The sequence below is a fragment of the Triturus cristatus genome, chromosome 5_1, assembly GCF_964204655.1.
Source record: "Triturus cristatus chromosome 5_1, aTriCri1.1, whole genome shotgun sequence".
NCBI classification, from domain to species: Eukaryota; Metazoa; Chordata; class Amphibia; order Caudata; family Salamandridae; genus Triturus; species Triturus cristatus.
This window is the reverse complement of record NC_140587.1, coordinates 713,254,012-713,270,382: the sequence shown is the minus strand read 5'-3', so window position 1 is coordinate 713,270,382 and position 16,371 is coordinate 713,254,012. Positions and strand designations below refer to the sequence as shown.

Here is a 16,371-nt window from a genome sequence, read left to right as displayed (position 1 = left end):
GTTATTTATTAATATCTAATAAAACGCATAGACATACTAGAGCTTCAAAAGCCCCTGAATTTTCTAAATGAAAACTCTGCTCCAGCACTAGAGAGACAGCATGGCAGAAGTGAAGGAAAGTAGAAGGGGCATGCATGCCTGGAGAAATCTGCTGTTGCCTCGTGGACTGCATGAAACATTTTCCATTGAGGTGTTCTCAGTTGCTCTGTGATGCTTCGAGTTCCACTTCTCAGTCAAATTTTCCACAGAAAATCTGTCTGTAAAGTGATATCTCTAGTTCAGGGTGGCTAGATATTGAAAGCCAAAAACAGGGACATTCCACAAACATAGATGTCGGATAACCGTTTTGCGTAGACCGATAGTTTTGAAATGAATTAATTGACAGCATTCACAAACAGAAAACACGGACCAATAGGAACTAAGGTAAAATAAGTGCAAATTTTACACACAATATCACCTGTGTTAACTAAATTTCTCTCTGGTAGAGACTGCTAAGTAATTCTTCACCTGAACACCAAAGTACCAAATACAGCGTCTACATTCTCAAATTGGGTGCTCACATTGTAAGGTTCCTATACTTGATGGAGGGGGGCAGTAAAAAAAATAAACAAAAGATGTAGTTTGGGCAGTCCCATTCCAGATGACCCTAGTAAGCTTGAACTATTGCTAAAATGATTATGGGCTTTGATTCAGGTGGTGTTGCTGGACAGACCTCTGGGCTTGTTTAGTTGCGTTACAGTATTTATTCAAAGCCCGTGACCTCTAAGGCACGTGAGAAATGCAGTTCCACGAGTGTTGCTCTTTTTAATCAATTCTAGAGGGCTTTAAAATCCAAATACTGGCTCAAAATTTCCCCAAAAAGATGAGTTAGAAGGACTTAAATAGATTGCGCTGTGTTGAAAGGACTTCATATTTAGAGTCCCAGAAGTATTATTTATAATTGTAACAACTTTTATTTTTTTATTTGACAAACTAGATATTGGGGTGGGAATGTTTTTTGCATCCTTTTTTAGCGTGCACCCGTTCCTGAGTTATTCAATTGCAAGTATCTAGGGTATGTTGTAATGTTAAAGACCAACTCAAAAGGGAGGGCCAAGGGAATTTTAGACACCAGCAGGGGTTAACTCCCCAATATAGCACTATGAAGCACAACAGAACTCAAGGGTCTATAGTGAAGGCAGAATAAAGAAGACTAAAAAGAAAAATACCTAGCTCAGATTGAGTCTTTCCATTGCTGCCAAGGTTTTATATTGCTATGTGTGACATTTTCATATTTTCAAAGTAATTATGAGTGACATTTCAACGACTACAAGTGACACTTTTTCGCGAGCAAAATCAAGCAATGAAGAGAGGGAAACATGTTAAATTAAATTTGAGCAACAAAAAAAATCTTTAAACTGCAGCAAAGCACCTGGAGGCGCAGAGAAGTCTCAGGCATAGCCAACAGCTAGTGCGCTGTAGTGTTTATAATTTTACAAACGAGTCTCTCTCAACACTGAGACAGTTGTTTCCAAGTTCTTCAAGGAAAGGCCAGTTCAACTTTATGCCGCTCAGCACCAATAGTTAATATACAAAATAAACGTCCTGCTCTATTTTCCATCCATATGCTCCAATAATTACCTAAACACTCATTATACCCAACAAAAAAAAAATATTGCACAATTTCAATAAAACAACAAGCATTGACATAGCCAATAGGTCTCGCTTTTGGGACCTTAGAAGTATTTAGTTATGCAGCACAATATCCTTGGTGCAACAACATCAACTGTTGCATGGCTGAACACTTATAAGGTCCCAAAGGCGAGACCTATTGGCTATGCCAATGCTTGTTATGGCTTTCGATAAGACCAATGTCGCCTTAGTGGCGTGTAAAGCGCTATGCTTTTCATGTAATCCTTCGAGACGCTGGAGCCTATGCGGGCGCAATGTGATCCCATGATTTAAGTGGACGAGAAGAGAGGCTGCTGTGTTTTGCACCCATTGTCACATATTTCCGCACTCCTGGGTATACTGAATTAGCGTAGTTCAAGTACAGTTAGTTGTTCCTTAAAAGCTTTGTGGGGAACCGAAGTAAGCAATTTGTTGAAGATATTTGAAACTGCATCAGATTGTGGCTCCAGGGTGAGATCTGAATCAATGTAATGCCTAAGTGTCCATGGATTATGCACCCTCTCAAGCGCAAGTTGTGTAGAATGGTCCTTTTTTTCTTTTTTTCCTGTCATCTTAGAAGCTGGGTGTGCTTTCCTACAGGTCACTGGGAGTCATCAGTAAAATAAGCACTGTGAAAAATGTGCGATGTAAAGTATACGCGAGCAGAAGGCAAAGTCAAATACACCTAGGTGCCAAAAATACAATCAAAATAACCTCCAAATTCTATGACTTGTCTATTTATTTACCAGAAATTAAAGAAACTAAAGTATACAGTAATGACCAATTACTTACCAGTAATAATCATCTTTACTCTTAACTTGGAAGAATGCTCAGAATGCCAGCTCCTCCCACTCGGTTCGGCTTTATATCTTGCTAGAATTCCCAGCATTTCTCCTGCAAACCCAAACCATTTCAAATGCCAAAGAGCAAACGGTGGGTGCAGGGGGTGGGAGCATCATTTCATAAAGACTGTGACAAGGACCAGTAGGACTAAGAGTAAATGCTAGAAAAGAAAATCACCAGTATGTAATTGGTCATTACCTCGACATCCTTGTCTTTGTCAGAGATATTTCTTACGAGGGATTCCAAAGCTGAACACCAACCTTCGAATATCAAAAGAACACCACAGAAAGTCACCAAGGCTCAAATCATCGGCTTTATTAGTACAAGAAATTGAAGAAAGGATGCAATTAGGAATATGTTCGGCAATCAAAAACCGCTCCACACTACAGACTTGAAAGACAGTAATGACTTATACAAGTATAAGAAAAGGCCAAGGTTGCTGCCCTACAGCTCTCGGCTACCAAGATGCCCCATATCTCAGATCAGGATGCAGGCAATCTCCAGGTGACCTACTCAAATCCCCTTAAAAAGAGAGTCCCCCAGCCAGTGCATAAACTCAGGCAGTCATGAAGTGAATTCACTAACTGACAAAATATCAGAGCCAAAAATGTCAAAATAATAAAATTATGGTAAAAATACATGAAGGAGAAAGGTATCAATTTTACACACTTTGCATGTAAAGGACAAAATATCGACTACAAAAATATAGAAGACCAACATATTGTCACAAAATAAGTAAGTATATTGCATTTTAACTTTAAAAACTATATTTATTTAAAAAATACATTGAAAATACGTATAATATAAAAAGATAACATTTAATAATGTTATAACCTACAACCATAAAATAAAAATATCTACTTTACAATAAATTTATATATAAATGTAAAATAATAAACATAATATAGAAATAATTACAAGTATGAAATAAACATGCATAATAAAAAGAAAAATCAAAAAATTATTAACAATGATCAAAACACTGTGCATCAAATCTTAAATAATACTTGTACAGTAATATTAATATATTACATACATAATTCAATACAAATAATATTACCTCCAACAACACAATTAGACAAAAAAAGATGAAAAAAACTTTTAAAATAAAATCACAAAAATTAAATACATAAAAAATGTAAAACAAAATATTCAGATAAAAAAATTGAGACTTTCAGTGCTCAAATTTACTACTCTCACTCCAAAGTAAGCAACAGGAGGGAAACTGATAGACGTTTAAGGGGGTCAGATTCATTATTCCCACTCCAGCATACATAACAGTAGCGAAAGTGCTGAACCTTGGAAGGGTCAAATATACTATTACTATTCCAATTAAACTACAGTGTGGTAAGTGTTGGACTTTGTAAGGGTCAACAGTAACGAAAGTGCTGGACCTTGGAAGGATCAAATTTACTATTCCAATTCCAATTAAACAACAGTGGGGTAAGTGTTAGACTTTGTAAGGGTCAACAGTAGGGAAAGTGTTGGACTTTGGAAGGTTGAGATTTAGTATTCTCAATCCAGCCTGACCAACAGTAGGGAATGGGTTGGACTTTGGATTAATATTCCCACTTCAACATTAGCAACAGTAGGGAAAGTGTTGGACACTTTTGGGGTCGAATGTACTATTACAAATCCAATCTAAGCAACAGTAGGGAAAACGTTAGAATTTGGAGAATTGAGATTTCCTATTCATACTCCAACCTGTGTATCAGTAGGGAAAGTTTTGGATTTTGAAGGGGTCAGATTTCCTATTCCCACACCAACCTGGGCAACAATAGAGAAAATGTTGGTTTATGGAGGAGAAAGGGGGCGGAGGGGTTCAGGTTTAATACTCCAACTCCAACATAGGCAACATTAGGGAACATTTTGGACTATGGAGGGGTCAGATTTAGTATTCCCACTCCAACCCGAGCAACAGTAGGAACATTGTTGGACTATAGAGGGGTCAGTAGCGATCCGTGGAGGGAGTTCCATGGGGCGGTGAGGCGGGGCAGGGGAGGGGCAGGGTGGGGAAATGTAAACACCGGAATATGGATGAACGGAGGTAAGTCCACATTTAAATAAATAAAACGAATTCCTTTGCGCGCGCTGCATCGCACAATGCGATGCAGCGCGCGCAACGAAATTCGTTTTATTTATTTAAATGTGTACTTACCTCCGTTCATCCATATTCCGGTGTTTACATTTCCCCGCCCCTCCCCGCCTCACCGCCCCACGGAACTCCCTCCACGGACCGCTACTGCGAGGGGTCAGAATTACTATTTCCAAGCTAACGTAAGCAACAGTCAAAAAAGTGTTAGACACTGGAAAGCTTAAAATTTGCTAGTCCCACCACTACATTAAAAAATAAAAGGAAACCATAAAGTGATTTTAACTAATATATAAGATAAAATCTTTATGTTATAACATTCATAAACATAATTACAAATTAAAATGAATACATTAACAATAAAGAATCCAAAAAATAAAGCTTTAAAATATTTACTAATTAAAAAAATTACAAAATATATATATTTAGAACACTTCTCAACTTACTACCCAAAAATCTCCAACACCCACAAAAGCAAATAAAATTGAATAGTTGAAAAAGTCAACAATGCACATTAATTTAACAACCAATAAAAAATGGTATCAAAACATATGTGAAGTTGGTATAATCCAGCAGTAAAATCCAGAACACCAAGAAGGCTTGACAAGTCCTTTTTTGTAGAAAGGAGGAACTCCCTCCACATCTGCTCAGCTCCACAGTGCCCACTGTAACTTTCCCACCTTCAAGACATAACATTCCAACCTTTCCATTTAGAACATGCCAATACGACATCAGGGGGAATGCAAAGGAAAAAACACAATGCAAGACCAAGAATGGCTACATCACACCCACCTCCCCCTTAAATCACTTCACCCCCCCAAAAAAAAACACATCCAAGAGAATGAACACAAAAAAAACAATACAGTTGAGAGAGAGAGAGAACTCTGTTTATTTAGACCATAGTCTTTAAACACAAGTAAGATCTCATAAACAGTAAAACCATACCAAAAAATGATCACATGAACAGATAAAACCACCTGGTTCCTTAGAACTAATTTAGCTTAATACTTTGTTAAAAGGGGACCGATAACCACCTTCTTCCCTGGTAGCATCAACATTTTCAATATGAAATACAAAATTAAATAATTAAATAACATTAAAAATTAATCGGCGGTATCGCTGTTACTCTCATTAAAAGGGGATTCATTATCCACATCCTTTCTCATTAGCAGCAGTTGATTTAAACCATTAGATCTATAACTGTTCTTTAAGCATTGTTGCTTATACACTCAGAATAAGGGATTTTAAGAATAGATAAATGTTTCTACCCTTGCTTGAGTTTATCCCAGTAAAAACCAAAGGAAGGGTATGCTCAGACGTGAGTCCCTTGCTCACTTTGCCACTGGATTCAAGCAAGCCTGGCTGAAGATGGCTGAAATGCCAGAAACCAGTCCTAGGAAGCTTGTTAACCAGTCCAGGGAAGACATGGCTTGGCAGTTCGGGCTGGACTGTTCCCATGAGGCACAGGGTCAGACTGATTTGCATATGGCCATGTCTGAACTGGGGTGGCAGAGTGGGCTAAAGAACGGTGATGGATTAAACCCAGATCAGTTGACTGGGGGTGAGTGCTTGCAATGTTCAACACTCCGTCCATCATTTCCTTTGGTTTTTGCTTTGCTCGCCATAAGTTGGCAGGGTATGCTCAGACGTGAGTCCCTTGCTCACTTTGCCACTGGATTCAAGCAAGCCTGGCTGAAGACGGCTGAAATGCCAGAAACCGGTCCTAGGAAGCTTGTTTCCGGTCCAGGGAAGACATGACTTGGCAGTTTGGGCTGGACTGTTCCCATGAGGCACAGGGTCAGACTGATTTGCATATGGCCATGTCTGAACTGGGGTGACAGAGTGGGCTAAAGAATGGTGATGGATTAAACCCAGATCAGTTGACTGGGGGTGAGTGCTTGCAATGTTCAACACTCCGTCCATCATTTCCTTTGGTTTTTGCTTTGCTCGCCATAAGTTGGCAGGGTATGCTCAGACGTGAGTCCCTTGCTCACTTTGCCACTGGATTCAAGCAAGCCTGGCTGAAGACGGCTGAAATGCCAGAAACCGGTCCTAGGAAGCTTGTTTCCGGTCCAGGGAAGACATGACTTGGCAGTTTGGGCTGGACTGTTCCCATGAGGCACAGGGTCAGACTGATTTGCATATGGCCATGTCTGAACTGGGGTGACAGAGTGGGCTAAAGAATGGTGATGGATTAAACCCAGATCAGTTGACTGGGGGTGAGTGCTTGCAATGTTCAACACTCCGTCCATCATTTCCTTTGGTTTTTGCTTTGAGTGTATCCCATACAAAACGATGTCTGCCTTTCATGTAGCTTCCTAGTGCAATAGCAATGTCAAGACTTAACATTTCTGTCAGTAACACAATGGCCTGGGCTCGTGACCTTATTCCATATTTTAAAAATACTGGGCGTAAAAACAATTTTCTCAATTCTAAAACTGTAAGGCAATCCAGCAATATATGCTGGATTCCAGATTTGATCCCAAGGCCACATTTGCATGTTCCATCCGGGTGTAACATCTCTGACTTTATTATTCCCTCCATTAACCATGGGTTAATGCCAATTCGTATCTTTAGGATTTCGCACCTATGCCCATGGTTTGGCAGAGTTTCTAGATATGGATACCATGCAGCGTTTACCCAGGAGTTTATTATACATTGGACCGATTTTTTCTTCCTCAGGTACTCTAAGTCAGTGTTTCCCAAACTGTGGTCCGCGGACCCCCAGGGGTCCGTGACACATTCCCAGGGGGTCCACGGACTGGAGTGCCTTCGAGTCAACTATTTTTAAATATTAAGTATACACGCACTGTGAATGACAGCGCAGGGGCGGCAGGAGCAAAAAAAAATCGGGCCAATCACCTTTTCAGCTTAGGCCGGGGAAGCTGAAGGGTGATTGTCTTATGATTTTATAGCCGCGCACGCTCGCGCACGCTCGCACAACAGTGCGTCTTCCCTCGCGTCTGCAGCCAGCCCAGGAGCATTTTGCCGCCCAATGCCCTGTCTCCGCTTTCGCCTCGCTAAATACCAGCATTCTGGCACCTCGGACCACTACTAGAGCACGTGAGTGTTTATTTCTTAATTAATTTTCAAAAATGTTACATTTACAGCTGTTGGGCAAGGCCAGGGGAATTAGGACGCCGTGTTTATTTAGGTCGGGTGTACCAGTCGCGCAACACCCATTGGACTCACGTTGGGTGTGTCGGCCCTCAGCCCGGGATGAGACTTCACCCGAGCACTTCACAGGTATTTAAAAGCCCATTTGCACGTTAATGAGGCCTTACTGTTGTTTCACCCCTTCTAAGAGCCCCGCAGCTCCAGGGCCGGCTTTAGGGCTGTGCGACCAGTGCCACCGCACCGGCCGCTGGCTTCCTGGGTCAGTGTTTGAAAGTTCATTATGATTTTGAAGCACCTGCTGCAGCGTTTCTTTCCGCCGGCAATTACCAGGCCTCACATAAATGTCAAGATAACTCCTGTGATTAATTATCTTCCTGGAGAGAGATCAGCATTTTGTATAGTTGAGGTTTTGACTTCTGTGAAGTTAGTGCAGAGGGTTAATATGCCTGCTGCAAAGAACGTGTGCCAAGTAGATTACAGAGTGGGTATGAATAAACAGATCAAATATTACTGCTTTCAAAAGAGACATCCTTTTGTTACTTGCAATTTATAACTTAAATTCCTAATATAGAATAGTGAGCTATTAACTTTCATCCTGCACTGCATACACACTGCAAAGTATACAATATTAGAACATTGATTAATGTTGCAAAAAGGGTTAATTTGGCTAGAAATCGATTCTTATTATTAAAGAAAACTCCCAACTATGCTGTTTCTTTTTCGACTCTGAGTTTGTGCTTCTCCACACCAAGCACTCTTAAACTATACTGCCTACCAGTATGGATGACATGTGACTCCTACACTTTCAGTCCTTTGGCTTATGTAATATTTGCTATACACTGATTTACACACGTATGATTGATTGTCTCTGTGTAATGTGTGTGTGATGCAAAGTGCTCGGACACCCGGGCCTACACTGGTATTAATTCAATGCATCTGACAGTGTGTGGTTATGGAGACTTGGTCACTTTTAAAGGGTGCTAGTGAGAGAATCCGTGGTGGAGGTGGTCATTGGGGGGGCGTCAACAAACATTGTCGCACAGGGCGCCACCAGCAGGGCAGCTCCACTCTGCCGTTTGCTTAAACTAGATTCAGCCCCCCTCTCCGAAATTTTTTCTTAGCCCCCTGCCCCCCACGAAATTTGGCTCTAGTTGCGCCTCTGGTACTTACTAAATACATTACAATTTGGTTGGAATTGTCCCACCTCTGGGTAAGCCCTGTTTGCGCAGTGATTGGGTGGTATTCACTGCATATGTAATTACCAGGTATGTTAAATATTGCACCCTTCTTAAAATTTAGGACGGTCAAACCTGCCGTAAACTTACAGGGGAAAAGTGTGCTATTTATAGTACCAAAGTACCACAGTCTGCATGTTAGTCTCCAAAAACTCAAAACAGATGCTATTTATCGTGCCCCATTTTTCTTGCTTGATTTAAATTTCGTCTCAGATTGAGGATAGTAACAAATAAGGTTTTATTCAGGACAGATTTGGAAAAATGGCCTCTCAGACGTTCCTGCAGGTCAAGCTGCTGGCTGAATCTGCCCTCTCTCATTAGATCTGTTTGAGAGGGGTCTGTTTCTAGCTTCTGATCACTCAGTCTGGGTTTGGTGACCATTTGCGTATGCCTGGTAACTTGTACTTATTTGCGCTTTATGACTTGTCTGCTTGCTCCTCAGTCAGTATCTGTGCAAGGTGTACAGACTGCTATTGTGCTGCTGCTCTCAAAGTCTGTTTACTTTAATGTTGGCATATTCATGCACTCTTTTTGTAGAATATTAAAGAGTGATATTATCATGATCTGAATATTTGAAACACAGTAAATCTGCAGGCGCAGGGCAGCTCAGTGTTTTAGTGTTACAAGTGAAATGACTAACTGCTAGCACGAAAATGTAATATGCATTTGGTTAAAACGCTATTCTGGCTGGAAAAGTAAAACGCGACAGAAAAAACTTGGCAATTAATGTGGTCTGATAAATGAATTGTTTCTTATGCTTTGAAGCAGTTAACTTAGCCTGTCTTGTTGCTCAAATTGGTGTATTTTCTGGTATTTATGTTTCCCTCATCTTCATTGCTTTATTTTGCTTATGAGCAAGTGTCACTCGTAGTCACTGAAATGTCACTCATAATTACACTGTATTTATGACAATATCACACACCGCAATCTGAAACCTTGGCAGCTATGATTTAGCAGCAGCCTTTCTATAATTCTTCTCGTGTGTGACGAGTGATCAGCTTGTGTGCTAGTAGCAGTGACATTATGGTTTATTCCCGCCGTCAGGGTTGGTTTCATGAAAAGTGTGGCTGCAAGTGTAGTCCACTCCAAATTATTGCATTGATTTTAAAATGGTTTATTTTAAAATGGTTTCTTCATGGCACATTATGCAATCAATGCGTGTAATGATGTAATGATAATCCTCATTCTGAAAACTGTATTTACCCGAAGCAGGTACAGCGTGATTGTCATCACAATGTCACATCATACACTGAGTACTTTCCCCGCAGGAGACACAGCCCTGCCTTGATGAAATATGCATATGTTAAAAGCGTATGCACGCATTTAAAAAGTGTTTCCTTTTTATTTATGTTATCAGCCTCATGGAAGTGAAAGAGAACAGCGCAAAACAACAATCGATGGACAGAATGCAGAACAATGTCATACATTCACCCCAGTACAGAGATCTGGGCCTAAATCCAACGTATTTTTGCTCACCATGCCATTCCAGTTTGGACCCAGTCATATGTAAATGGGTCCAAACTGGGGAGACGAAGTGAGCTAAAGAACGATGATGGATTCAACCCAGATCTGTGACTGGGGGGATGGGGGGGGTATGGGAGTGTCCAAAAAGTTTCAGCACTCCGTCCATCATCTCCTTGTGTTTGGTATGGCTGAGAGCAGAAGCCTTGTACTGCTAAATGCACCACTGCAGTCATACATTCCAATAGACCTGATTCAGGCTGTCTCCCGCATGACATTTCCTCTTCTTCAATGGATGTAAAAGGAGGAAATGCTTTCTCCCAAGTATATATATTTTTTTAAATAACCCACTTTCCTCTTCTAAAATGTTGGCATGTATTTGTATGATTTAATTACTATTCTCGGTGTCACATCAGCTGCTCATGCCATGTGCCATGGTTGCCAGCAAGCCACATAGGAAACTGTGACATCCTGGTTTGAATTTAATCACAACCTCAACACATTTACGGCCAGTGTGTAGCAGACAAAATGACTTTCTGAAGTGTTCTCGCTTAACTCCAACCCTGGTCATGTTTTCCCATACTATTGTGCAAACCTCTCTGTGCAATCAACAATAGACTGCTTTCACAGTGGATGAGCTATGTTTAATTAAACTGAGCAAATGGAATTATCTTGAACCCACAATACATAAAATTGCCATATCCACGCATATGATTTGCTAGTGTCCTCTGTCTTTTCCTTGAAAGCAGTGCTCATACAGTGTTAAAATCTTCTAACAGGTGCTGCTTAATCTCTCAACGTCAAAGCATATGTAGTCTGGAAACATCTGACGAGGGCAGCCTGTAGTAGGTAAAGTAGTGAAGGTCTAAATATGTGCTTTACCAAATAGCTTTGTTAGAAAATTATTCTACATAACCGAATGTGATTCAATATAGACTGGTCAGCTGTGGGTATCCTAAAAAACATAACGACGATGGATCGCTGGCTTAACCTTAAGCGAAAATCCACTGAAGACATCAATGATGGGCCATCATGCTCAAAACAAAGGGAGTTAAGTGAAAAGAAAAGGAAGTTTCGCAAGTACGATGGTGAATATTTATCATTGGGTTTCACATGTTCAGGTTCAGAATATAAACAGCAACCACAATGCGTGCTATGCTATGAAATTTTGTCAAACGAGGCCCTTAAACCTTCAAAATTACAAAGACACTTGGAAACCAAGCATAAAGAGCATGCGACTAAATCCATAGAATTTTTCAAGAATAAAGAGCAAGAGCTCCTAAAAAGTAGAAAAATAATTAAGAAAACTGCAACGGGCTCCGTTAATGAAAATGCTCTGAAAGCTTCATATGAAGTGTCCATGCTCATAGCAAAAGCTGGAAAACCGCATACAATTGCTGAAGAACTAATAGTACCTGCTGCTAAAGCCATTGTGACAGCAATGATTGGAGAAAAAGCAGCAAAAGATTTAAATTTGGTGCCATTATCTAACAACACTGTAAAAAAGCGAATTGACAACATTTCAGACAACATGAAGGAACAGTTGATCGAAAGAATTTGTAAAAGTCTGCATTATAGCCTACAAGTAGATGAAAGTACGGACATAGCAAATAAATCTCATCTCCTGTGTTACGTTAGATACGATTTTGAGGGGAACATTTGTGAGGATTTACTGTTCTGCCGCTATTTGATACATACCACTGCTGAAGAGGTCTTCAGCAGTTTCAATGACTCTCTGACATCAAATGGAATTCAGTGGTCCAAATGCATAGGAATGAGCACAGATGGGGCACGTGCCATGTCTGGGAGACTAACTGGACTTGTAGCACGAATAAGGGAAATTAACCTTTCAGTTGTATGGCATCATTGTTGCATTCATCGAGAAGCATTAGCCACTAAGAAGATACCAGAGGAATTAAAAAAGGTCTTGAATGAGTCTGTCAAAATTGTAAATTTTATCAAAGCTAGGTCACTAAATTCAAGGCTTTTTGAACAGCTTTGTCAGTCCATGGATAGTGATCATCATCAGCTTTTGCTGCATACAGAAGTCCGATGGCTGTCTCGTGGTAGAGTTTTGTCTCGCCTTTTTGAATTAAGAGATGAAATCAGAGTTTTCGTCACTGAACTGGAATCTCCATTTCCACTTGGTGAGCGCTTACATGACCATACTTGGTTAGCTATGCTGGCATATATGGCAGACATCTTCACACATTTAAATGCACTCAATTTGAGTATGCAAGGAGTAGGTATCACAATTTTTAATGTTGAAGACAAGATTGAGGCAATGATAAAAAAAGTTAGACTTATGGGCTCGTCGCTTAACACAAAGACATTTTGATTCTTTTCAGAACCTGAAGACATTCTTGGAAACTGCTCATGATGAATTATCGAACAAAGTCTTAGAAATTTTTATCCAGCATCTCCAAGATATGCGGTGTAGTTTCCGTCAGTATCCACTTCCGGATGAAAGCAAAAACTGGATTAAAGCTCCTTTTAATGTAGATATTGACAATTTAATGGGGCTGACAGCATCTGAAGAAAATGGTTTGATTGAAATTTCTACAGATAGTGTACTTAAACTTCAATTCAAGGAAAAGTCTCTGAGTCTGACAAACTTTTGGCTGCAAGTACGAACAGATTATCCTGAATTATCAAACAAGGCACTTAAGGTTTTACTTCCTTTCCCCACCACATATTTATGTGAGAAGGCTTTCTCAAATCTTATGTACCTTAAAAATAAGAACAGAAATCGCTTGCAAAATGTAGAATCTGACCTAAGGATTCAACTTTCCGAAATAAAACCAAACATTGAAAAGTTAGTCGCCGAGATGCAACACCATCCTTCCCATTAAAATGTTTTAATTTTTGCATATTTTTCAAGATAAAATAATAAAAGCTTTAGTAATGCAAGTATTTGTTTGGTGTGTACTTGTTTGTGTATTTTTTGCGAATTATTGTTTTAATTTTTTGAAATTTAAATTGTAAAAATTGCTTGGGGGTCCCCGGACTCCAGTAGTGATTCAGTGGGGGTCCTCAGGAGTCAAGAGTTTGGGAACCACTGCTCTAAGTCATTATTCCTGGACTGCTCCATGCCTTGGTACCTGAGAGACATCTTTGTAAATTCTACATCCAGGGGGTGCTGTATAGGGCTCACATTTAAACTCACTGTTATTTCCTGGATTTTCCTTCTCGCTTCCTTTGCCCATTATAAGCTACTATGCCGGATCTCTTCGCTACACCAGTATGAGATTTTCTGCACTCCCCCTAGGTTTAGGCATTTCCAGAACCTTACCAAAGCCATTTGGACCTGGCTGTTCCAAGCTATTGTTCCTAACTCCATCCTAATTGCCTGGATCATTGCAGAGCTTGGTAGGGACAATAGCATTTTTAGGGCCTTACCCTCCTCCCGATCCCACCCTCCTTTACCACTTAGAAGGAGAACTTCTGCCCCATACAGTACTTGGGGTGGGATCATGGCATCATAAGCTTTTAACATAGGTTTGTGCGACATATCCCCATAATCCTTATTAAATTTTTCAGCCCGCAGATGGATGAAAAAGCTTTTGTTTTTTGGGCTTCTAGGTGAGTACACCATTTTAGGGAGCTGTCGAACCAAAGGCCCAGATATTTATATTCTTATACTATTTCCAGTTTTGTTTGTCCTAAATACCAGCTAAATATTTTATCTCTCTTGCCAAAACATAAAATCTTCGTTTTTTCCATATTTACAACTAAAATCTTTGCCTCATAGTATTCTTTAAAAGCATTTAATTTCCTTTGGAGCCCAAGTTCCGTTTGATCAATTATCACAAGATCATCGGCATATAAAAGGCTTGCTACTTTCCTTCCGTTCATTCTGGGACTTGCGCTTCTTTCTACTTCCAGCGCTGCAGGTAGATCGGCTAGAATTATTGCAAAGAGCAGGGGGGCCAGGACACAGCCCTGTCTTAGCCTATTTCCTATGGCTATTTTCTGTGTCAATGACCCTTGTGTGTCCTTTATTACTTGGGCCCAGTTCCCTCTATGTAGTTCCTTTAGGATGATCAATAGGCTTTCTGGTATATCATATTTTATCAGGCACTCCCATAAGCTCTTACGATCCACAAGGTCGAAGGCTGCCCGGAAATCAACGAAACAACAGTAAATTTTCCCCTTTTGTTCTATTGACTTCCGGGCAAGTGCCCAGAGGGCGAAACAGTGGTCTATAGTGGAATGACCTTCTCTGAATCCCCCCCTGTTCAACCGGTACCACTGAGTTCTGGTCTGCCCAACCTTTTAATTTACCTAATACTATTTTAGCGAAAATCTTTTCCCCAATTTCTATTAGATTAATTAATCTATAGTTTTTTGGGGCTTGCATATTGCCTTTCTTGTGTAAGGGCCTTATTATTGCACCCTTCCAATTGTTAGGGAACTTCCCGGTTTCTAAAATAACTTGGAACATCTTAGCAAAGAATTCTACCCACCAGTCCAACTGAGTTTTAATCATCAGGGCAGGGAGGTTGTCTGGACCTGCTGCCCTTGTTAGATTCAAACGTTTTATCATGTTTTTCACTTCGGAGGCCGAAAAGTCGGGTTTTAAAACTGCTACCAGACCGCTCAAATCTGGTTGCAAACCCTCTTCCGGTTCTCTGCCTGGGCTATATAATTCCAGCAAATGTTCCTCCCAAGCTGCTTCTACCACACATTTCATTGTGGCCGCAGGGTGATCTACTTCTGATTGAATTAGTTTCCAGAACTGGCGTATATTCTTTGTTTCTATTGCCTCAAGCAGCTCTTTCCAACAGTCTTCTTTATACTCTCTTTTTGCCCTCCTAATTAACATATTATATTCTCTTTTTAATTTCATGAGGATATCAGCCTTACCCTGATCATACTTTATACTTAGGCTACGTGCTGTTCTCCTCAATTCTCTCTTTTTTTTCAAACAATTCCTTGTGAACCACCTTCCTTGTCTCACCGGCTTCCTTTGGTTCCTTTTATCATTTATTTTGTCTTTCCTCAGACCATCGCTGAGGCTTTGGACCACTTCTTAAATTTTATCCACATACCAATCCAAGCTCTGGCCACTTAATGTGCCCAGATCTAAGTTCTGCTGCAATTTTACTAGCCGGGCTACATACTCTTCTGTTAGTCTTGTGGTGATTCGCCTGGTGTATCCCACCTGTTGTTCAATAACTTTATTACAGGGGTTCAAATATACGTCTGGGAGTTCTAGTTCTAGGAAGTTATGGTCACTCCCTTCTCTATTAGTAATCCTAAATTCTTGAATTAGTTGGAAGCACCAGGGTGTCGTAAATACATAATCTATTGGGCAGTTTTGCAAACCTAATTTAAATGTTTTCTTTGCTGGACGGTCTAAGGTTGATCTTCCGTTTAGACAGAAGAGGCTTTTAGTCCCTAAATAATTTCTCAGCTGGATATCATTAGATGAACATACAGAGTCTGGGAAAGTTGCTTGTATTATATCATAAGCCTCCAGAAATTCTTGGAACCAACAATCTACTTTCTTTGGGTCCAGTTTATGATTAAAATCGCCCATTAGTATGATCAGATCCATACCATATTTTTCACAAATTGTGTCCATATCATCTTTAAAATTCTCCATTTCAATAACATATTCCTCTCTGGTACCCCATTGCATATACACACTTAACAGCACCATTGTATTTTTTTTTTTTTGATAGAGGTAGATAAAGTTACCCTACATGCAAGTAGCCATTTACATTTTACAGTTATTTCGATCACCTTTTTCACTATTTTGATTGATAGCAATGTCATTATTCTCCCTGCTGGGTGCCCAAATCTTTGCTTCTTTGCTAAGCGATTAAACTGGCGAAAGCCAACGAATGTCGGGGTCTTGCCGCATAGCCAAGTTTCCTGGATGCAGATTATCTCAGTGTTTTTTCCTAATTCCCTTATAATTTCTTGTTTGGATTGATCTCCAAGACCATTTATGTTCCAGGAAGCTAT

The 16,371-nt window shown here is 40.1% G+C and overlaps 2 protein-coding genes across 5 annotated transcripts in view; one reads left to right on the top strand and one right to left on the bottom strand.

Annotated features, from left to right (window-relative positions):
- Positions 1-16,371, bottom strand: part of LOC146831401 (opsin-5-like) — a 1,129,512-nt gene that overhangs the window by 962,389 nt on the left and 150,752 nt on the right. The window lies entirely within an intron of this gene.
- LOC146831402 (zinc finger BED domain-containing protein 5-like) lies at positions 11,372-12,736 on the top strand. The gene has a single exon (XM_085603895.1). The coding sequence runs from the start codon at positions 11,372-11,374 to the stop codon at positions 12,734-12,736; it is 1,365 nt and encodes a 454-aa protein (XP_085460021.1).